The sequence below is a fragment of the Astatotilapia calliptera genome, chromosome 3 (assembly GCF_900246225.1).
Source record: "Astatotilapia calliptera chromosome 3, fAstCal1.2, whole genome shotgun sequence".
NCBI lineage: Eukaryota > Metazoa > Chordata > Actinopteri > Cichliformes > Cichlidae > Astatotilapia > Astatotilapia calliptera.
Window position 1 is genome coordinate 20,271,592 of NC_039304.1, and position 24,506 is coordinate 20,296,097.

A 24,506-nucleotide genomic window follows, 5' to 3' on the forward strand; every position below is an offset into this window, starting at 1 on the left:
CAAGCCATGACTCTTTTAAAAAAAAATTCAAACTTTGAATGTCCATTTTTCTCAATGGAAATGGTGCCTTGCACCAATTTCACCAGTTTGCAATTTTTTTCCCAAGGTGCACCACTACAAACAGATTGCATCGTCTAGTATTAGTGATTGTGATGTTTAGTGATAGAAGCAAGCCAATACTAATCAGTTTAGGTCTCTTGGTTGTGTGCCTGTGGGTTATAATGTTATTTTAAGTCTCTTCTTTGTGTCATTTTAATAATTACACCCCTGTTGCCATATTACCTTATGGCTCTTACATTTAAAAAACTATTTTTTACATAAGCGCGATGTCATAAGGCCCCACAATGTTGAATTCAGGTTACAGCAGATAACTTTGAGGAATGTTATGGAATGTTTTTCAAGAGATGCATTGTACAAATATGACTCATGTATATTTTGGAAGCCTGAATTGAAAGTCCATTGTTACAACTGTGTAGTATTTTCAAAAATACAGGTCATTGTTCAAAAATGTTTTGCTTATTTCTTTGATTGAAGAGAAAGTGTACAGTACATACAGTAAGATCAGCCTTAATTTAGTTTTATTTATTGAACACTCAATTATATACTATATTATATTATATATTATATATTTGAAATTTGTTATAAAATAAAATAAACTTACCATAAAATAATCTTGTCAATATAACACATAGTAGTCCAATACAATTAACACAAAAAGTTCATGTCTGATAAACAAGTGGTTTCTATAAATATTTGACCGGAATGAAAAACATAACAACAACATAAAAAAGTCATGTTTGTGTTACCAGAAAAATGTGTGCAGGTATAACATAAAAAACTAAGGTTAACCAAACATAACTTAATTTCGTGCAACCGATTACAATAATTTTTTTACGTTTATACCACTGATTATTTTTTTCAGTGTGGGATCGAACCACCGACCTTCTGATTAGTGGATGACCTGCTCTGCCACCTGAGCTACAGTCACCCCACACTGTGTTACAACAGTTTGGATTTTTATGTTTATTTTATTTTATTGTCAAACAGATTACTGGTTATTACTGTTCATCTTCAATAAAGTCTTAATTTATTTTTGTTTTGATTTTAATCGTTGTATAATGGCTGATGAGGTTTTATTCATTATTTTAGTGCTCAGTACTGTCATCTGTGGAAATGCTGAAGGTAAGAAATTATTATTTTCTTCCTGTTCATATATGTAGCTGTTATCTCCTATAATGTGCTCAATAATATCCTCCCTGTGTTTACATGTTATCTTCTGCACAGACTCAATGCTTCTATTCAGCCTGTGCAGTTAAACATAAATGGCTTCAGTAAGCGCTCCATGTGGAGACTGTGGCGTTCTTCAGAGCTTTTACTGATGTACCATTTGTACCACTTTCAGTCTGTAAAACTGTAACAACAAAACAGAGCAGGTACATTTAATCTCAGTGTAGATGCACAAATGTCACATGACCAATGCAAGATCATAACATTAACAATAAATGGACAAAGCCTGTCAAGTGACGTAAATACAAATACCACATGCTGACATGTTTTATGCTAACAGGCAAAACAAAGCACTAACAGTTAGCTTACAGTAGTAATGTAACAAACTTCACAGACCCACAGAGCACTAATGTGTAGAAACAATCCATCATCTCCCCAAACTTATACTTTATCCCATCTCAAGAGCAGCAGATGCAGAACTATCACAGACAGGGAGCTCTAGCCATTATTACTCGGCACTTCCTCCATTTAACCACTAGATGGCGGACTTTGACATGAGCGGACCAGGAAGAAGCAGATGAATAAATGTGACCCGTCATATAACAAAGTTGAAACAAACTATATTTCAGGAATAACCTGAGGGACAAAATATTGTATATGATACAGCTCACACTCCACTGCATTTATTGGTTAAAATATTAAAATGATCATATCAAGAGTGCAACCATGTGAGCAGATGTTTCACTCAGCCGATACACAAACTTTACATTTACTAGAGTTTGTTGCCGTGAAACTGACTGATTTCCTTTTCATGAGTATTTATCTGTCCATCCTCACAGATCACAGTTAGGATTCACAAGATGCTGATGAACTGGAGGATCAATCTAATTTATTACAGCACAGCGTGATGAGGGTAAATGCAGGTAACTCAAATCTGAAAACAGACTCAACCACAGATCAGTCAGTTAAAGTCCTGCCTGAAGACTTTAATCAGTCTTATTATGAATTTTTACTCTCAGTTATTTATAGTGTCATGGTGTGCTGTCTGCCTCAGTGTCCTCTTGAAAAAACCTCTGAAAGTTGTTAAAGTCATGAATGAATAAGACTTCACATACAGAAGAGTAACAAGTAAAACAAACTGGACAAAGTGCCATCGATATAGATTTATTCATTTGTCACTGTCATGGTTTCATCATTTTAGTCTGAGTGCTTCTTCCTCATCTTTGTTTAGCTTTTTAAAAAAAGTATTTCCTCTTTAATTTGAAGGTTTGGTTTCTTTCATATATAAATAGTTCTGCTGTGTCTTGTCAGTCTTTGTCAGAGCATCTGTGAACACTCACGTGTGTTCATCTCTTAGTTGTTTCTATTGACAGTTTATTTATTTCTAGTTTTACGTTTTGATTCTTTGTATGTTTCCATTTTTAGACTATTTAGGTATTAAAGTTCAGCTTTATTTAAGTTATTTTGCTTCCTGCATTTGAGTTCACACCTCTGCACTCCACTCATTGTTACAGAGACACATATTTACAAGTGTGTGGACTCTACTGGAAGAATGGACACAAAATACTTTTTCTCTAATTTGGTGTTTCTATGATAGTAGCTTAGTTTGGAGATTTTACTGTAGCAAAGTCATGTGTATATATATTAACCCTCGTGTGCATTTTATTATCTCTGTGTGTGATCAGGTTTGTAAATATGTCGAAACATCTGTGTGCACAGATATTATCAGCTGGAAAGTCTTAAAGTTTTGCATGAAGCACTTAAAATACAGACATGTGGTCAAGTTTCAGCTCACCTGCTCTCTTTGTTGTCTGTTTTATTACTTGTGACCTTTGCTGCACTTCTGCTGTGACAGATCCACAGATGAGTGTGGAAGGTTTTCTGTAATCGAGGGTTCATTAACCCTGAGCTCAGGCTCACAGGCTCAGGCTTTCTGTCACACTCAGAACAAACCACCAGGTGGCGTATTACTCAGCCAGGCTCACCTGCTCTTCACCTTGTATTTGAGTCTCAGTTGCAGTAGGAAATAAAACCAGCTGGAACATCTGTGTGGCAGATGTGGTGGGTTTCTCCTTCTTCCACTAAAAGGACCACAATTATAGCCTCATATTTGTCTAAGTTACAGAACTTAAAGTCAAGGCCACTCTGACAGCAGACAGCACAACCACACCAGCAGGGGGCAGTGTGACACTGACCTGTGAGGTGAATTACTCTGTTCAGAAAAACCTCATCTGAAAATGAGATCATCTCTTTTAGCTCTAAGAGTGCAATCTCTGTCTCTGATGGAGGCATCTACACCTGCAGAGGAAGGAGAAGAAACACGAATTTAGTCACAACTAAAAGCGATTCAGTCATTATTCAGGAAACTGATGAGTTTAAAAAAATTTGAGAGTTGAAAAAGGTCTTCTCCAAATTGTAATGGAAGTCAATATTCACTAATCACCAGCACTTAAACCACTAAATCTGTCAAATTATGAATTATTAGGCTCAGTACATTGTTTCACCTTTGTTCAGTCTTCAGATCACTTACAGACACAGAGGAGTTCATGGTGCTGTTTTGTCTTTTTAGAGTGATTTAAAAAACAGTTTGTGCTCCTTTCCTGGTTACTGAACCTTTACTCTTAGTTTTTCTTTGCCAGTTTTGACTTTGGTGCCACATAAAAACTTTGTATTTCACATTTTATGAACAGTTTATGAGAGCAGAGCAGCCTCCAGCTTTGAATCCATCACTGGAGGTTTAACAACATTGTTAGGAAACAACAGCTAACTGATGACTCATTGATTATATGTTCATAAATGTATAAATATGGAAATGTAAAGATGTCGAAATAAGTAAACTGTTGAATATAAAGATCCGTTAATTACCTGATTTTATTTATTTATTTAAAAGAAAGAACTTTTTGATTTTCAAGTCCAATTATCAGTGTGCTAATGATATATTTTTGTTTGAACAGCTCTGCCTAAGCCCACTGTGACCCTGCAGCCATCTTGGCCTCAGATATACAGCGGTGTGATATACAGCGGTGAGACAGTCACTGTCAGATGTGAGATTCAGGGAGGTGAAGGAGCTCAGTGGACATATGAATGGAGTCCAGCCAAGTTAAACACACCTCCAACATCCAATGAATACACAATCAACAGTGTTAGTGAGTCTGATGGTGGAGGATACAGCTGTCGGGGCACAAGAGGCTCCTCCTGGACAGAGTGGAGTGATGTCATCACACTGAATGTAAAACGTAAGTTGGAGATATTTCACTCACACTATGTTTTTTTAATTTATATTGTAACACACCGAAGGCTTTTTTGTTTATTTGTTGTTTATTATCAAAAGTCTATCAAAAATGGCTTTGATAAAAATTAACAGTAAAGACTCAAAGTTAAACATCTGAAGTATGAAAAAGGTTTTGTTATATTGTTATATGTTATAATATTTTTATATTTTTAATGTTGAATTTCTTATCTATAAAATAGTGTAGAAGACATTTCTTACTTCTTAAATTACTGTTTGTAATTATGCTATTAAATAGTGGCAATTATAACATAAGTAATTCTTTGGATATACATTTTTAAACAAAGTAAAACAAATTAAAATATGTCTCTGTGCTGAGACCTGGTGGAACTCAAAAAGGTTTTAATTCTTTCAGCTGACTGAAAGCTCTCACCACCTGCAACAGTCACAGGCAGCTTCCTGCAGGAACCTGGTCACAGCGGAGGTCTTGCATCTATTTGAACCCTTTTATATGCCAACACCTCACTGCTGATATTTATGGCAGCTCTGAACTATAATTATTTATGGTGGATCTGTCTCCTCCTGTGCTTGTTTATCATCCCCTCAAGTTAAACAAGGATTTTATTTCCACCCTTTTCTTTGGAATCATATAAAGATTTGACAGCATTCTAACTCTTGGGGATTTTAATGTTTGCTGCCCATCAAACTCCTATAAAACACCCTTCCAACAGATGACATGAGTTTTACAGTCTATTTAAAGGTTTTGCTAAACTGCTGTGATGACATAAAATCATGGTTGGCAATTCATTTTTTTGAATGTAAACGATCAAAAAAATTGTATTATTTGAACCTTCAGACCCTCGTTTTGCTCGTGTAACCTTGTTCCTCTGAAAAAGTTCAGAACTCTCTTTGAAAAAAATCTGCAGGTGATCCTTGATGACAGTTTCTCATTTGAGAAATAAATAAATTGTGTTGTAAAAGGGTTCGGGCATTTGCAAAAATGACGTTCGTTATGTCATCTGCTCACTTTAAGAAAGTAATTCCTGCATTTATTTCATCCATTCTTGTGTAATATGCTTTATTTTGGTAGCAGTCAGGCTATAATGATTATTTAATTGTTTGTTTTTAAGTCTCTGAATGGATTCACTCCCTCGTAGCTCTCTGATCTTTTAAATAAACAAACTCCAAACAGAACTCCAAGGTCAGCTGAAAAGTTGCTTCTATTTGTTCCTAGAAGCAGACTAAAACACAGGCTAAGACTAAGACTGGGCCTTTGTGATTGTTTTGCCTGAACTTTGGCACAGTTTGCCCTTCAAATTACTCTTTGATTACCAAATAAATAGTGTGCAGAAAAAAAATACAATTCCCAAGGGGCCTCCCTCAACTAGACATATTTGACATAAAAGACTCAGCTCCTCCTTCAGATATCAGTGGGCTGGTTCAATTTCAGGAGTGTGGGTGTGGGCAGAGGCAGTGGGACAGCTAAGCCTGAGCCAGTGGTTTGATCTGTTTGTCTTGCCAGCAGGTCAGCAGATAAGTGATTTAGCATATATATGTACAAAGGGTCTGACTGCACCAACTAACTGCATGTTGATTAAAAAACACACAAACACATTGTTTTCTGTTAGAAGTGAAGTAAGTTGACTAATAGTAGGAAAGCTTTTCATGCAGACTTCCTCTGAGTTTAATTTCCACCTGTCTCACTTTTCTATTTAAAAAAAAAAAACAGTCCTTACTTCTAACAGACCCATCCTACAGTCTCTTTGTCCTGCAGAGGTGCTGCTCTAGCCTCTTCTTTGTTGAAAAAAACAAAACTAACACTATGAAACGTAAACATTTAAAAGTACAGTGTGAAGCAAACAATATTTTGTGGTGATAGGTTAATAATTTTTATCACTTTTCTTCCTCTTACGGTGCCCCTGCCTAGATTACTGCAACAGTCTAAGCAAACAATCAGCTGAATGACTGCAGACCAAACAGATTTAAGCTGCCAGGCTTTGAGCTCAAACACATCACATAGGATCCCAGCACTCCCATTTTTCATACTGGCTCCCAGCTTCACGCTGATTTTAACCTCAAAGTAAATGTAAAGCAGAAAAATCTGTGAGTTTTGGAGTATAAATAAAATATAACTTTACAAAGTAAATTCTAATACATTTTATATTAAAATATTGTGTTACAGTGTGAAAGCTATAAATTGTTTTATTGTGACTTTGTTTTGATTTTCAGACTTCAAACTGTTTGTGAATCATTTGCTTTGCAGTCACTCTACTCTTACGTTATAAACAGCAGAGTTTTCATGTTTCTCTTCTAACTGGATCATTATTATGTGAACAGTTCCCACTAAGCCCACTGTGACCCTGCAGCCACCCTGGACTCAGATATACAGCGGTGAGACAGTCACTGTCAGATGTGAGATTCAGGGAGGTGAAGGAGCTCAGTGGACGTATGAATGGAGACGAGGCCAAGTAAACACAGGTCATACATCCAGTGAATACAGAATCATCAGAGCTACTGAGTCTGACAATGAAGAATACAGCTGCCGGGGCAAAAGAAGCTTTTCCTGGACAGAGTGGAGTGACATCATCGCATTCAGAGTATTATGTAAGTTGGACACGTTTCACACATTTTAATTTATACTGCACAATGTTTCATCCAAAAACACAACAAAATTCTTTGTATTGCAACAACACAAGAGGTTTTGTTTTTAATTTTGTGTGATTATTTGGATATATTGGAGGTTTAACAGCATTGTTTGCAAACAACAGCTAACTTACAGCTCATAGGTTACATGTTCATAAATGTATAAATAAATGCAAATATGTAGAAATAAGTAAACAGTCAAATATAAAGATCAGTAAATTACCTGGTTTAATTTATTTAATAAAAACAAAACATTTTATTGTTGATTTTCGAGTCAAATTATCAGTCTGCTAATGATATCTGTTTATTTGAACAGCTCCTCCTAAGCCCACTGTGACCCTGCAGCCATCCTGGACTCAGATATACAGCGGTGTGATATACAGCGGTGAGACAGTCACTGTCAGATGTGAGATTCAGGGAGGTGAAGGAGCTCAGTGGACGTATGAATGGAGTCCAGCCAAGTTAAACACACCTCCAACATCCAATGAATACAGAATCTTCACAGTTACTGAGTCTGACAGTGGAGGATACAGCTGCCGAGGTGGACGAGGTTCTTTCTGGACAGTGTGGAGTGACGTCATTACATTGAAAGTAACAGGTAAGTTGGACACGTTTCACACATTTTAATTTATACTGCACAATGTTTCATCCAAAAACACAACAAAATTCTTTGTATTGCAACAACACAACAGGTTTTGTTTTTAATTTTGTGTGATTATTTGGATATATTGGAGGTTTAACAGCATTGTTTGCAAACAACAGCTAACTTACAGCTCATAGGTTACATGTTCATAAATGTATAAATAAATGCAAATATGTAGAAATAAGTAAACAATCAAATATAAAGATCAGTAAATTACCTGGTTTAATTTATTTAATAAAAACAAAACATTTTATTGTTGATTTTCGAGTCAAATTATCAGTCTGCTAATGATATCTGTTTATTTGAACAGCTCCTCCTAAGCCCACTGTGACCCTGCAGCCATCCTGGACTCAGATATACAGCGGTGTGATATACAGCGGTGAGACAGTCACTGTCAGATGTGAGATTCAGGGAGGTGAAGGAGCTCAGTGGACGTATGAATGGAGTCCAGCCAAGTTAAACACACCTCCAACATCCAATGAATACACAATCAGCAGAGCTACTGAGTCTGACAGTGGAGGATACAGCTGTCGGGGTAGACGAGGTTCTTTCTGGACAGTGTGGAGTGACGTCATTACATTGACTGTCTTATGTAAGTTGAACATATTTCTTTCATTTTAATTTCAAAAACAAAACAAAATAATTTCATCAGTACTGTGGTTTCTGGGGTATTTGTTAACACAGTGGAGTGACATCATCACACTGACTGTGTCATGTAAGTTGGGCATATTTCACCTTTTAAAAAAAAAAAAAATTCTATTGCACAACGTTTGATGCAAAAACAAGAAAATATCACGTCTTTCAATAAAACTGCAGGCTTTCTTCTCATTTTAGTATCAAAAGTAGCGTAAAACAAGTTTTAAAGTGTGGTATCACAAGATATTAGTTGGTTATATAAATATATGAGTATGCATAATAGTTATTATTCATAGATACCTACATCCTAAGTTCCTGTTATTCATCTGAAAGAAAAAGAATGAGTGTGTCGTTACAATGGTAATGCCAGGAGAGGCAGTAGTGGTTCTGTGTTACATTAATGTTGTAAGGAAGTGGAAGAAGAGTGTGTCCTGTAGGAGGCAGTAGAAAATGGATACTCATGTTCTGTACATGCACTGAAAAGAAGGTTCAGTAAACCAGTGTCAACGATACTTCATTGTTAGTCTCAGTTATTTTATTTCTATTTTTTGAAGATGCAACATAAAGTTTTACATAAAATCCACAGCAATCACTCACAGTGAAACTGTTATGATACGGCTGTGTGGCAGGGAGGATGTAGGACACAAACGCAAAACAATCATCAGAGCAATGAACTTAAAAGGCTGCTTTATTGCAGCGGTATAATTTTCACGAAAAGAAAAAAACTTACAAAAACAAAATAAAACAAAAAAATGGGAACTAAAAACAAAAACACTGGGAAACCTGTAAACTAGTGACACTGATCTCAGGGAGCACGAAAACACGCAGCATGGTGACGGGACGACGTGACACTGACAGAGAGAAACACGGGTCTGAAATACACTGAGTGAAACGAGGGAATGAGACACATGAGGGGAGAACAGTCGAGACCAGGGTGAAGCAAAACTAGAAACAGTGACAAAGGACAAGAGACCGTCAAAGTAAAACAGCAAGTATAACACAGACACGGACGAGACACTGAACATAGGGAACACGGAGCACAGAGACCAGAGAAACAAAAGACACGACTAGGGTGGGTTTTGATTATCTATTTTCCGATTAAAATCGATTCTAGCTTGAATAACGTGATATTGATTCAATAAAACCCTGAATCGATTTTCTAAATATAAATGTATTTTGCCCGAAACGCCAGAATCTCAGGTTAAACCACAAGATTTCAACAGCCACCAACCAGCTAAAACAGTAAATGAGAGCAGGCACCTGCTGTGATGCTCACACCTTTGATAAAGTCTCACAAGTGTCAGCTTTGTTTTTATAGATATAAAAATATGGATATGTACTGATAAGTGATCAGAATTATAATATTTCTGACTGTCTGAGGCAAAATTTCCCACATTCAAATCGAATCGACTTCTAGAAATCAGTGACGATACCCAACCCTGGACACGACTGACTGGGGAACAAGAAAATACAGAAAATCCCCTCGTTTATGTCGGGAGTTAAATTCTAAAAGTAATCCACGATAGGTGAAACCTGCGAAGTAGCCAACTTTATTTTTTACAATTATTATAGATGTTTTAAGGCTGTTAAACCCCTCACTTATTCACTTTTCTCAGACAGGCACGAACATTTTCACAGTTTTCTCTCTTGTTTAAACTCTCAAAGTTCAAACCTTCTAGAAAAATAAGTCCAAAATTAAAGAATGAAACCAAACACACCCGCAGTTGCCTTTGACGGTGCAACACGTTTTGTCGCCAGTGTTGTGTTTGTTGGGGAGAAAACTTACAAACATACAGTGCAGCACTTCAGAGTCACACTGCTAGAGATCGAAGATTTATGTAAATTTGACAAGCTGAACGCATTCTGCACTGGACAGCAGCGGTCCTTTATCGCAGGCTTTCTTTTACATTGAGAGTAAGATCCTCCTCCTCTCTCCCTGATGCTCGCTGATCGCTATGGTAACACGTAAATATTTCTTTCAAAATAAGACACAAAACTACAAAAAGATAAAAATAAAGTACATGAAAATATATAATTCACCATAACGCTGAATCAGTGAGAGCCCTGTGCTTGTTTCTCTGCAACGAGCCGGTCCCACCTGGGCATAATGGGGGACAGTGACACCTGAAGTGTGTTGCTTTTGCTCAGTCTGCGCCGCAATTTTGTTTTGGAAGCTGTAACTGCAGAAAACTCCGCTTCACACAGTTATGATGTCGGAAATGGCAACAGGGTTTTTAGTGCTGTTGTGGCAATCTCGGGGTATTCTCGGGCGACACCGGCAAAGCTCATAATTTACTCATAACAACCAGGAAAAGATCCAGGGAAACCGAGCTAACAATAAAAACTCTGAAAACCATAAATTTTACACTCCAGCCTCAACTCTCGCTGCCCGGTACCAAATGACTCACGGTCCCGGTGAGGCCGCGAAAGGTGAATTGCATTGTAGCGAGGGAGAGACCACTGTAATACAAAATCAAAACACTGGTTCACAGACCCAGGACTGTGACAGAAGCATGTGGAGTTGAAAGACATATTCAGTAAATTTCATTAAAAAAAATGAAACACAAATGTAATGATCCCAGTTTATTCAGCTCAGTTGTTGTACATGTGGATTTTTCACCAGTTTTCAGCAGAGTGGAAGCAGCAGTGGTTTAACCCACTTTTGTTTAACCCAGTTTTCTCCTGTTTTGTGGACAGCCAGGAAGGTCAGGCATTGCATCTTCCTTTTCTTGATCAGGGAAGTTTTACCCTGTGTTTTGTTTCTAGGAAGGGGGAGAGTTTTTGTTTGTTATTTTGGCCTTGGAGAGCCTGATGCTTTTAGCTTCCTGGCTCAGCTGTGTTTATTGCGAGTCTTTTCCTTTTTTTTCAGCTTTGTAAAAATAAACCTTGTCAATTCAGCAGCAGCTGTGTGGTTTTTGCGTGCGTTACACACTTTTCCCGTGTTGTTTTGCGTTTCTGTTTTGAGGGGCGTAACAGTCGTTAAATTCTTTCTACATGGTGTTCCTAATGTGAGTGAATAATCCAGCTGTTAGCACAGCCAGTTTACAACATAGGACACATATTAAACAGGTCAATAATGATAGATAGATAGATAGATAGATAGATAGATAGATAGATAGATAGATAGATAGATAGATAGATAGATAGATAGATAGATAGATAGATAGATAGATAGATAGATAGATAGATAGATAGATAGATAGATAGATAGATAGATAGATAGATAGATAGATACTTTATTGATCCACAAAGCAAATTGTGTTAGAGCTGCAGTGAAAGAAAGTTAACATGAGCAGTGCAGCGGTGCATTCATGGTACATGGGAAAACTCAATACTTCACTAAAGATAAAACAAAATTAAAATAAAATAACAACCAATAACCAATAATACATACCAGGACCAGGGTGAACTTTGAACTTGTAGGTGGGAAACAGAAGACACATAAATATACAACAGTTTCCAGTTTACATTAATTTATGCATCTGAAAACCAGAATAAAATATTTAAATAAAATTAAACAACAATATGTAAAAATCTCTCTCTGTCTAGTTCAGGTTAGTTTGAACTCTTACCTGTGTGAACTACAAGTTAACCTGTGTTAGCTCCTTCAGGGTTAACCAGCTTTCTTTCAGCTGCTCTTCAAACTTTGATCAATATGAGTCGACTCAGTTTACTCACTAGACCTGCGGAGTGGCTGGTTAGGAATAATCAGTAACACAGTGAGTTACCAGTACAACACCAACACAATGAATGGAATTACAACACTGAAAGCACAAAATCAGCTGTCCACAGATTTACAGAGAAAACCTTTCACAGTCACAGTCTGGTGTGGAATCAGTTCTTGTTAAATCCTCTGTGTGTCGCAGTAACAGAGTTTATGGTGGAGTCGTGTCACAGTTCAGAAGTGTGAGTCAGTTTTCTGATCTCTGGAATATGAGTTGATCCATCAGGAACAGAAGATTTCAGTGGAAGTTCAGATCTCCTAGGCGTGGATCACCGTCAAGATTCAACAGTCTCAGATTTCAGTTCTAAGATCTGCTCTCGGCTGATAAACCTGATCTGTTTTGCAACACAAACACTGGAGTCTTATTCCAGCATTCCTAACAGCTCAGCTGGAAATCACATCCAAACTGCTCCCTGTAATGTCAGCGGTAGAGTTGACTGTGCGTATTAGTGTGGTCTAAAGACATCTGTGCGACAGGAAATGTCAGCTTCCACAGCAAAAGAATATAAAACAACCTTACTAGGTCTCATCTTAGCTATCAGAGGCTTCAACATCAGATTTAGTAAAGAACGCAAGGACATAACGTCCTAACTGACACCAAAGAAAACTAACTGTGACTCACCAAATCCCAATACACCAAAAACAAAAGTCAAAAACAACATTAATGAAATGATAACTGCTCACACTCGTTTAGGAGCAATTCTCACATGTTCAAAATACAATCAGATCATATTAACCTGGGTTACTTCCTCATTATTGATCAATAAACTCAGTCATGCTTCAAATTAATTATTCGAAATGTGCATGTATGTAATAAATTAAAATACACAAAAGTAAATAAAACAAATTAACTGTTTTGATCAAAACAGAAATACAGAATATTTTGTGTGGCACAGTTTGTTTTATCTCAACTATGGTTTTGTGATATTTGATCATTTACATTTTTCCATCTTTAAATTGTTCTGATTCAGTCATTTTTACTTTTATGTTCTTGTTCTAAACTGAACTGCAGCCAAACCAAAGGCTGAACTGAGAGCTGATAGGACAGCTGTTCCAGTAGGGGGCAGTGTGACCCTGACCTGCTCTGTGAACCCATCATCATCATCATCATCATCATATGGATGGAAATACTACTGGTACACAGATGGCAAATCTTATCAACCTGTGACAAATGAACAAATCAGTGTCTCAGAGGGAGGAAACTACTGGTGCAGAGGAGGAAGAGGAGAACCAGTTTACTACACAGAGTGGAGCCAGTCAGTCAGGATTGACACAACTGGTGAGTGTAAATGTAACTTCCTACAAAGCACTACATCTGATGGTAACTGAACCTTTTGTCTTTCATGTGTTTTTATTGTACTTTCTTGAACATTAACAGTGTCAAACAGGTCTGTTGTGACTCTGTATCCAAACTGGTCTGAGATATACAGAGGAGAGACGATCACTGTCAGATGTGAGATCCATGGAGGAGACACTGAGTGGGATTATGAGTGGAAAACAAACAGCATCATAAAACCTCCAAATCAAAATGAATACAGGATTAGATCTGCTTCATCATCCAACAGTGGAAACTATCGCTGTAAGGGCAGAATGAAAAGTTCACAGCATGAAACAACAGAGTGGAGTGATTCAGTCACACTGACAGTTTCTGACAGTAAGTCATGTTTGCTTTAAGCTGTTTGAACACTTTGTAAAATGTGTTTCTGTTCATATAGACTGAGATTATTATTCTTTGTATAAACTGAGCTCACTGTTCAGAGACTGTACTACATGTTCACTGAGAGAAAATCTTTGTTGAACAGATAAACCCCGTCCTGTCCTCACTGTGTCTCCATCATGGCTGAGTCCTGGAGCCTCAGTAACTCTGAACTGTGAGGTTGAACATCCGTCTGCAGGATGGAGCTTCTACTGGTATAAAGCTGTTCCTGATCTGAAAACATTCAACTATAAATCCTCCAGTTATGAGCTGCTACCTGATGGCAGTGGGACTGCACAGGACTCCTACATCATTCATGGACAGACACACACAGCAGGATATGTGTGCAGAGCTGGAAGAGGAGACCCAGAGTATCACACTGATCACAGTCAACCAAAGTTTGTCTGGTCTGCAGGTCAGTTTGTTTCTCTCTGTCCTTTCAATAAGCTCATGTTAGGTCATCATTTTTATTCACCAGGATTTAGACCATTAAAATCTCATCTCCATGACAACCATTTATCTCCGTTTATATTAAAACTTCCCAAAAGAAGAACTGAACTGAATGTTTTCCGTTCTCTCTGTGATCAAACCAAACTGAATTTCTTCGTTTCCTTTTCTTATTTTTCAGTTTTTATTTAATGAGATAACATGAAAAACAAAAGACATCTATGAGATTTTAAATGTTTTGATATTTAAACTCATGTTTCTGTTTGTACTGATTATTTTTACTTACTGCACAGACAGGATTTACACAGTTAAGACTCTTTGTTTGGTGCTCAGGTAGGTGTTCAGATAAAAAAGTCAAATATAGTTAATAAAGAAACAAAGATGTCAGCAGGCAGGTTAACAGCTCTGACAAATACAAGAGAAACACTGACTACAGATGGACGCTAGAAGAAGACGTCACAAATAACAGCTGCTGTTATTGTTCATTTAAAATATACTTCAAAGGTTTTTAGTTTTGGTCCTGCTGCTGCAAAATATCTCACTGTAGAAGGAATCTGTGAAACAGACAATATCACAGAATTATGGCAGAAACATTACAGCAAATGACTGAAGTGTGTTCAGAGTGATCTGTATCAGGTGGATGATGCTGAGAGTGATGACTCAAAGCTCATGATGTCACATGACGTGTACCAAGCTCTACATGAGCTGCCAGCAGATAAAGCATGTGGGTTAGATCAGCTTAAACATGTCAGTATTCGGCTCCTTTGTTTTCCATTGATTTGACTGTCTGTGTGATTCAGGGCTTGTTGTCAGACTCAGTGTTGTCTCACCAAACAAACACTTTATCATATTGAACTATTAAATTTAATCTTCAAAACAAAAGCTTCAAACAAACAAATATTTTCACTGTGATCTTTTGAATCCTAACATCTGTGAGCTTTGTCTCTTCACTGCATGTTGTTTCCAGATGTTCATTCAGCAGCGTCTCTCACAGTGAGTCCTGACAGAGTGCAACACTTCACCTCTGACTCTGTCTCACTGACCTGTGAGGGAAACTTCACTGAGTGGAGAGTGAGGAAGTTCTCTGAGGACGGCCGACTCTCTGACTGTAGGAGAATGACTGGATCCACATGTAACTTCAACACATCAAAGTCAGATACTGGAGTGTACTGGTGTGAGTCTGGATCGGGAGAGTTCAGCAGTGCAGTCAACATCACTGTACAGAGTATGTTATTATACATTTACTTCTTGGATCTGAATGATTTAGACGTCACATGAACATTTGTCCCAGCTTTGCTCTATGTGAAGTAATTCTATGTGGAAAAACAAAACAAAATTCAGACAATTTTAGACAGAAAAGCATCAAAATATTCTTGGTTGTTTGTCTAATTTCATCCTTTCATAATCCAGTTTGTCATAATTTGCCAACAGTATTTTTTATTTTCTCTGTCAGAATAAAACTCAACAAAGCTCAACATCTCTGTCGTCAGATTAGATGAACCTTTAATGTCTCAATTCAGAGAAATTTGTGAAACACATCATGCAAAATAACACAAACATACAAACATTTACAATTTCACCTTTAACCATTCAATAATGTCACCATCAGTAATTTGACTCCTGCAGGAAACATCCCAACTATATTTCCAGTCCTCATAATCACTCAGAAAACCAGGTCTGCATGTAGATCATGAGACACGACTCACAGCTTTTTCTCAAAGTGTGCACCAGCTGGTCTGACTGAAACAATTGTGTGTGATTGTTTCACAGATGATGGTAATGTTTCTATCCTGGTGAGTCCTGTTCATCCTGTGACTGAGGGAGCTTCTGTTAGTCTGAGCTGCAGTTTGAGAACACAAAAAATACTTTCCAATGTGTTTTTCTATCACAATGACAAACTTATTGAAAATGATACCCGAGGGGAGCTGAAGATCTCTGCAGTGTCAAAGTCTGATGAAGGTTTCTACAAGTGTCAGTACTCAGGAAGAGAGTCAGCACAGAGCTGGATGTCAGTTAAAGGTGAGCAGGATCAAAACAGTGTGTCTTTCTGTAAATGAGTTTCATGACTGAGAAATAACATCATATTATCTTTCTTAATGTTTTGAAGCCACCTGGATCTATTTAGTCAGAACTTTATAAAACTATTATGTAATATCTCTAAATTGTCAGGTTTAATATTGTTGTGATTCAGGACTCAAGTGATGGACTCAGGTGGAAACAGCAGAGGATGTAATGAGTCAGTTTCTTTATCAAACAAAGGATAATTTATTTAACACAACAGATTGTGAGCTTTGACTCAGTCAACAAGAACAAAACATAAATGAACCTAAACTTAATGAGTGAGTCCTACAAAAACATCTTAACTGAGGTGAGAGAGACAGGCCAGAGGAGCGGACATAACAGTGTGAGGGCGGCAGATCTGTGGGAGAGGAGAGAGCAGTTAGGGCAGGAAATCTGAGGGAATGTGACAAGACAGAGAGTGTTCATAAAGTGGCTGCAACAATGCCTTACTTGGAGTCCAGACTAGCTGGGTTTAGTGGATGAAGGCAGAGGTCTGTGGAAACTGCTGAATGATGGGAAGGCAGGCAAGTGAGGAAGAGGCTCCGAGGGGGGCAGCGGTGGTGGTGAATACAGGGGTAATGATCCAAGGTGGCAGGCGTCTGACTGGAGGTGAATGATGGCATGAAAACGAATCTTGAAGCAGGAAGAAACTGAAACAAGGGGAAAATCTCTTAGCATACAAATCTTATTTTCCTAGAAAGGATCCCAGCAGACCTGCCTGGTTACCTCACTGACGAGCTGCAGTCATGTTAACTATCCATTAACATTTGGCTACAGCCACCGAGGTCTTCAAGGTCAACTTTATCACTAAATAAAAATCCTTATAACACAGAAACTATGATTCTTACAAAGGTGTTGTGTCTTGTCAACATATAGAAAATACTGTATAAAGATTTAAAATATCATGTTAGGTTTGACCTCTGACCTCACTTTTACATTTCACATCTGCCCTTGTTGTCATGTTGAAAAAAATCTGCCTTTGGACTTATTTTTACTGAACTACAAACTTCTCACAGTACAAACAAAAAGATACACTGAAAATACAATATGTTTTTTCTTTGAAAGCAAATACTGTCAACAGAGTGAGCTGCCTTAGCAGAGATTTGTGCTCTCAGTGTTTGTTTTATACTTTATTAATAATTAATTATTGTTTGTTATTACAGTAACTGGACGTAGTTCATCTCCTGTGTGGTTGATGGTTGGACTGGTTTGTGGAGTCTCTCTCATTATTATTCTCCTGCTCTTGTTGTATCGCTGCAGACAGTCCAAGTGTAAGAGCCTCTTCTTTTCATGCTGTGTTAGAGAGTTTATTTACTACATACACTTTAATTATTCACACATATACATGTATTCTGATCTCATGACACAAAATATCAGTGGAACAATTTATACATGACAAACATGTGTAATAACATTTGTCTCTTTCACAGATTCCTGCTTCACCAGGTTGGTAAAATACTTTTTATTATTATTTGAAACAAACATCAGTTACTTTTGAGTTTATTGTGTTTATTTCCTGTTTTAGGTTGATCCAGTCTGAGAGTCACAGTCCGGGCTCCTCCACAAATCATGGAGTCAACCAGAATGAAACTCATGAGTACAACTCTCTTCAACATGGTCAGTATTTAAACCATTTAAATAATATTATCATTATTAATATTGACTTTTATTAAGCCTCCATTAACACAAACATTTATCAGGTTCAGTTTGCGTTCACGAGTTTTTTAAATAACATTTAAAGATCTTACAGTCCTGGTTTTGACTCACACAGTGTTTCTGTGTTTGCTCTGATCTTTAGTGTAACTGTAATAAAATGATTAATGTGAGCCTGGCTTGTTTTTTCTTTAGGTACTGCTGACGTCTATGAATCAGTCACACAAGTGACAAACAGAAATGGTACAGTATGTGTGCTGGAAAGCACAGAGCAGTTAGAGATGAAACTTGTTTTTGATTTAATGAAACTAATTCCATGTGGTGTGTTTTTACAAACCTGTAAATAAAATATGAACATTTCACTATTAGATAGTTTTACAGAGTTTATTTACTACATTCACTTTAAATATTCAAACATTCATTCTGATCTGATGACACAAAATATCAGTGAAACAATTAAACATAATAATTGTAAATGAGAGAATCTGAACAGTCTGATGAAGAAGACCAGCTCTGTTCTGGGACGTCGTCATGACCCAGTGGAGGTAGTCAGTGACAGGATGGTGGCTCAGCTGTAACCCCTGTTTCTGATAACACCTCCCACCCCATGCAGGTCACTCTGACAGCACTGAGCAGCTCCTGCAGTGACAGGCTGCTGCACCCACAGTGTGAAGGAGAGATTTAGGAGATCTTTCCTTCCAGCTGCTGTCAGACTCTACAACATACATCATCATGTGAAAGCACACATGCACACACTGGTGTCTGTAAATATCTCAATGTGCAATACTCTATACCTGCTGCTACTAACATCCATCGACTGCACGATGAAATGCTGCCATTTGCAGCTGGTACAACAGAATTGAAATTCTCTACTTTTTGTGGTGTGCATTATTATTCATACTTTGTGATATATTACACTCAACAAAAATATAAACGCAACACCTTTGTTACTGCTCCCATTCCCCATGGGATGGACGTAGAGACCTAAAATTCATTCCAGATACACAATATAACCATCCCTCCCAAACAGTGGTCACAAATCAGTCCAAATGTGTGGTAGTGGGCACATCTGCTATATTGAGATAATCCATCCCACCTCACAGGTGTGCCACATCAGGATGCTGATCTGACATCATGAGTAGTGCACAGCTGTACCTCAGACTGCCCACAACAAAAGGCCACCCTGGAATGTGCAGTTTTGTCTCACAGCAAAATGCCACAGATGCCACAAGCAATGAGGGAGCGTGCAACTGGCATGCTGACAGCAGGAATGTCAACCAGATCTGTCGCCCGTGCATTGAATGTTCATTTCTCAACCATAAGCCGTCTCCACAGGCGTTTCAGAGAATATGGCAGCACATCCAACCGGCCTCACAACCGCAGACCTCGTGTAACCACACCAGCCCAGGACCTCCACATCCAGCAGGTTCACCTCCAAGATCGTCTGAGACCAGCCACCCAGACAGCTGCTGGAACAATTGGTTTGCACAACCAAACAATTTCTGCACAAACTGTCAGAAACCGTCTCAGGGACGCTCAACTGCATGCCCGTCGTCCTCATCGGGGTCTTGACCTGACTCCAGCTCGTCGCCGTAACAGACTTGTGTGGGCAAATGCTCACATTCGATGGCGTCTGGCACGTTGGAGAGGTGTGCGCTTCACGGATGAATCATGGTTCACATTGTTCAGGGCAGATGGCAGCTGAGAATGTCCCAGTTCTTGCATGGCCAGCATACTCACCGGACATGTCACCCATTGAGCATGTTCGGGATGTGCTTGACCGGCGTATACGACAGCGTGTACCAGTTCCCACGAATATCCAACAACCTCGCACAGCCATTGAAGTGGAGTGGACCAACATTCCACAGGCCACAATTGACAATCTGATAGACTCCATGCGACGATGTGTTGCACTGCATGAGGCAAATGGTGGTCACACCAGATACTGACCGGTTCTGGGTCCCCAGACCCCCAATAGCGCAAAAAACTGCACATTCCAGGGTGGCCTTTTGTTGTGGGCAGTCTGAGGTACACCTGTGCACTACTCATGATGTCAGATCAGCATCCTGATGTGGCACACCTGTGAGGTGGGATGGATTATCTCAATATAGCAGATGTGCCCACTACCACACATTTGGACTGATTTGTGACCACTGTTTGGGAGGGATGGTTATATTGTGTATCTGGAATGAATTTTAGGTCTCTACGTCCATCCCATGGGGAATGGGAGCAGTAACAAAGGTGTTGCGTTTATATTTTTGTTCAGTGTATATTATTTAGTTTAGTCAGTTTTTGTTCTTACTGTCTTTTAGCCACTGTGACCGCTTGGTTTCCTCTGAGATTAATAAAGTATTCTTATATTATCTTACAGATTCCTGCTTCACCAGGTTGGTAAAATACTTTTTATTATTATTTTTAAACAAACATCAGTTACTTTTGAGTTTATTGTTGTCACGTCTGCCGTGGCAGATGAGTGGAGGCTGAGAATTAGGACCTAAGATGCAGGCAGCTGAGATGCAAATGAGTTTTATTCATAAAGAGGTGAAACAAACAGAAACAGCAAAGGCAAAATGGCGATGCAGGGAGACACGGGGGACGACACAGAATGATGCAGGGAAAGAACACGGACGAACCAGCAACAAGCACACGAGGACACACACTATAAATACACACAGAGGGAAACGTGGAATAGCAAACAGGAGGAAGACACAGCTGAACCAAATTGAACTGATGAGTCAGGGGAAAACATAAAGTGAACACACTAACAGAAGACATGGATCTTCACAATAAAACAGGAAATGCACAGAGACACGGTACAGACACTAAACAGAGGGAACACAGAAACCAAACTCTAGGAACTAAAAAGTCTAAACCCCAGTACACAATCAGAACAAAAACAAGATCATAATAATGAAAAACACAAACCGTTGGGTCAAAAGACCGAGGACCATGACAATTGTGTTTATTTCCTGTTTTAGGTCGATCCAGTCTGAGAGTCACAGTCCGGGCTCCTCCACAAATCATGGAGTCAACCTGAATGAAACTCATGTGTACGACTCTCTTCAACATGGTCAGTATTTAAAACAATCTTTATTATCATTATTAATATTGACTTTTAGTGGGGAAAGGCTAATTGATCAATCTAAATTGCCCATAGGTGTGAATGTGGGAGTGAATGTGAGCACGAATGGTTGTCTGTCCCTGTGTGTGAGCCCTGCGACAGACTGGCAGATAAGCAGAAGCGAATGGATGGATGGATACTGACTTTTATTAAACCTCCATTAACACAAACATTTATCAGGTTCAGTTTGCGTTCACGAGTTTTTTAAATAACATTTAAAGATCTTACAGTCCTGGTTTTGACTCACACAGTGTTTCTGTGTTTGCTCTGATCTTTAGTGTAACTGTAATAAAATGATTAATGTGAGCCTGGCTTGTTTTTTCTTTAGGTACTGCTGACCTCTATGAATCAGTCACACAAGTGAAAAACAGAAATGGTACAGTATATGTGCTGGAAAGCACAGAGCAGTTAGAGATGAAACTTGTTTTTGATTTAATGAGTCTAATTTCATGTTATATGTTTTAACAATCCTGTAAATAAAAATATGAACATTTCAGGATCAGATGAATACGATGACATCACCTCCTCTCTTATTGAGTTTAAAGATCTTAGAACTAAGAGTGAGTACACCAAAGTTAATTTTATAAAAAGAAAACCTGGTTTGGAAAGATTTTTAATTAGTATGAAATTCATTTTGGGTGGACTTATTAATATAAGTTAGGTCTGGCGGCATTTTTCTCATGTTAGGAAACAGACATTTATTCAAATGTATTATTTTGTTCTTTTCACCTTTTTAAATCTGTGTATTTAGTGAGATGGGAAAACAGTTAAACACCAAACAAATGAAGAATAAAAACATTTATTCATCATTCTTTGTAAGCTACACATTTGCTGTGCAAGCCAAAGTAATCTATTACTGGCATTATTAGCATGACAACACATTACAGTGATATCAAAGTGCCACTGCACTAAGAACCAATTATTAGTCTGAACCAAAGCTAAGTGGATAATAAAGCTGTATTTTACTCTGATCACTTCTTTCAACATTAAACTCGTCACTTGGATATTTCTGATCAAACTGAACAAAGCATGAGCTTACATGAGCTTAAGTATTCATACCTGTTGAACTTCTACACATTTTGACACCTTTTTTAAATTGAGATTTTCTGTGATAGACCAACACAACGTAGCACATAATTGTGAAGTGGTATGAAAATGATACATGGTTTTAAAAAGTGTGGCGTGCATTTGTTTTCAGCCACCTGTACTCTGATATCCCTCATTAAAATCCAGTGCATTCATTTACTTTCAGAAGTCACCTATTTAGCTGCTCTGTGGAGGCCTCAGTGGTTTGTTAGAGAACATTAGTGAACAAACAGCATCATGAAGACCAAGGAACTCACCAGACAGGTCAGGGATAAAGTTGGAGATAAGTTTAAAGCAGGGTTAGGTAATAAAAAAAATATCCCAAGCTTTGAACATCTCAAGGAGTATTGTTCAATCCATCATCCAAAAATGGAAAAAGCATGCTACAACTGCAAACCAGGGTGATCTCTAAAACCTGCAGGACACCAGCCGACCCCTGGTTTAGATCAAAGAATATTCTTGTGTTAGAATGGCTCAGTCAAAGTCCAGACCTAAATCCCACTGAGCATCTGTGGCAAGACTTGAAAAATTGCTGTTCACAGTCTGGCTGAGCTTGAGCCATTTTGCAACAAATAATTGGCAAACATTTCAGTCTGTAGATGTGCAAAGCTGGTAAAGACTTGCAGCTGTAAATGCAGCGAGCAGTGTCTCTACAAAGTATTGACGAAGGTGGGTTGAAAACAAATGCATGCCACACTTTTCAGAGTTTTATTTGCTTAAAATTTTGAAAGCCATGTATCATTTTCATACCACTTCACAGTAACATTACACACCTGTAAAGACTCAAACACAAAACAGAACTTCACTTTGCATCAAGGGGAGACAATGCTTTTATAATAAACTTTATTGTTCTTCAACACAGGTGGGACAGACACAGGGGCAGCCAGTGACCCCTCACACACGTCCTTATGCTGATATCCAGGCAGGTTCTCAGTGTTTGTAGCTGCTGATTTATGCAGCAAACATTTCCACAGTCCTCTGCAGCAGATTATAGAAACACTTCTTTTCTCAGCTCACAACAGAAGATCTACAGCTGGGACACTGTTAAGTGGTTCTACGTGAAAAATAGTTAAATATTTACTCAAACATGTTCTTGTATGTAAAACAGGTTCAAATGCATGAAATTACATTTGTCCTTTATAGTGGACGTTAAAAAACACCACATGTATAAATGATAATTTACATCTTAGAGCCCTGCTCTCAAACACTGACTCAGATGTAACTGTCTGTGAAACTGGATTCAAGAAATAAGAACTTAAAGTTCACAAAACATGTCAAACAGACTCTCCTTCATGAAGTCCTCGTTCATAAAGTGCTTCACAGACCTGAACATTACAGCTAACAGCTGGATTTTCCTGTGTCAGTGCAGCTAACCAAACAGCACAGAACCTCTTACTGCTAAAGAGACAGACGGTGAAAGCAGACAGTATATCCTCCGTTTTAACATAAAAGTCATTGTTGCAGCTGACAGCAGCACAACAGTGACCCCATTAAACTGATGTTTAGTTTAAGTGTCCTTATTTTCACTGAGTTATTGGTTCTGCTATTAGTTACTTAACATAAACTGATGTGAGTCTTTTGACTGAAACGAACCAACTGACCTGGTGATGTGATGCTCTGTACTGACAGAAGATGGCGCTGAACATCTTTTTATAACTCTAAGCACTTATTTCTTAAATTAAGCTTCACAGTCAGAGTTACATCTGTGTCAGTTTTTGAGAGCTGGGCTCCATGATGTACATCAGCATTTATACATGTAGTGTTTCATGTCCCCTTTAATGCTGAACACCTGATGTGACATTTCCACACATTAATTCTGCTCAGTACCTGATTGTTTTACATGTTTTCCATCCTCCATCTTCCAGTTTTTGTGATTTGGTTCATGTAAACATTTCTGATGGGTTTTTTTTTCATCAAAATATTTTAATTTGCACCTAAATTTGAACTCTTAGAGATTACACTCACTTTGTTTTCACAGACTTGTGACCATGACACAAAACTACAGACAGAAGTGGATAAAATCTCAGTGTTACTGGTTTTAGAAATGCTTTACGATAATAAAAAATACATCATTTAGAGTCAAAATATCATAAATGGTAACAAATATAACTGTTATCTTTGGGTTAGTCACAGTCAAATCATCATCTGCATCAATGAATGTCAGTGAGGCGTCCTGAAAGTCGTCACGTCTCCTGTTCAGTGACCGTCTCTGAGAATCACTCTCCTCTCAATCAAATCACTTTTCTTCTGTTTATCCTCTGAGTTGCTCTTTGATGGTTATGAATCATCGCTCTTCTTTAAACTGTGAAGTCGTTGCTGTTCTTGGGAGACATTTCTCTT

General features: G+C 38.1%; 1 protein-coding gene across 1 annotated transcript in view; it reads left to right on the plus strand.

Annotated features, from left to right (window-relative positions):
• LOC113013484 (obscurin-like) overlaps positions 1-23,314 on the plus strand; it is a gene marked incomplete at its 5' end in the record, with an annotated part of 99,147 nt that extends 75,833 nt beyond the window's left edge. Inside the window, 6 exons of the mRNA XM_026154421.1 lie at positions 18,155-18,202; positions 20,331-20,346; positions 20,938-21,029; positions 21,409-21,456; positions 21,578-21,640; positions 23,029-23,314. Coding sequence (XP_026010206.1) covers positions 18,155-18,202; positions 20,331-20,346; positions 20,938-21,029; positions 21,409-21,456; positions 21,578-21,640; positions 23,029-23,081 — 320 coding nt within the window. The remainder of the gene's footprint in view (positions 1-18,154; positions 18,203-20,330; positions 20,347-20,937; positions 21,030-21,408; positions 21,457-21,577; positions 21,641-23,028) is intronic.
• Between the last annotated feature and the right edge of the window lie 1,192 nt (positions 23,315-24,506).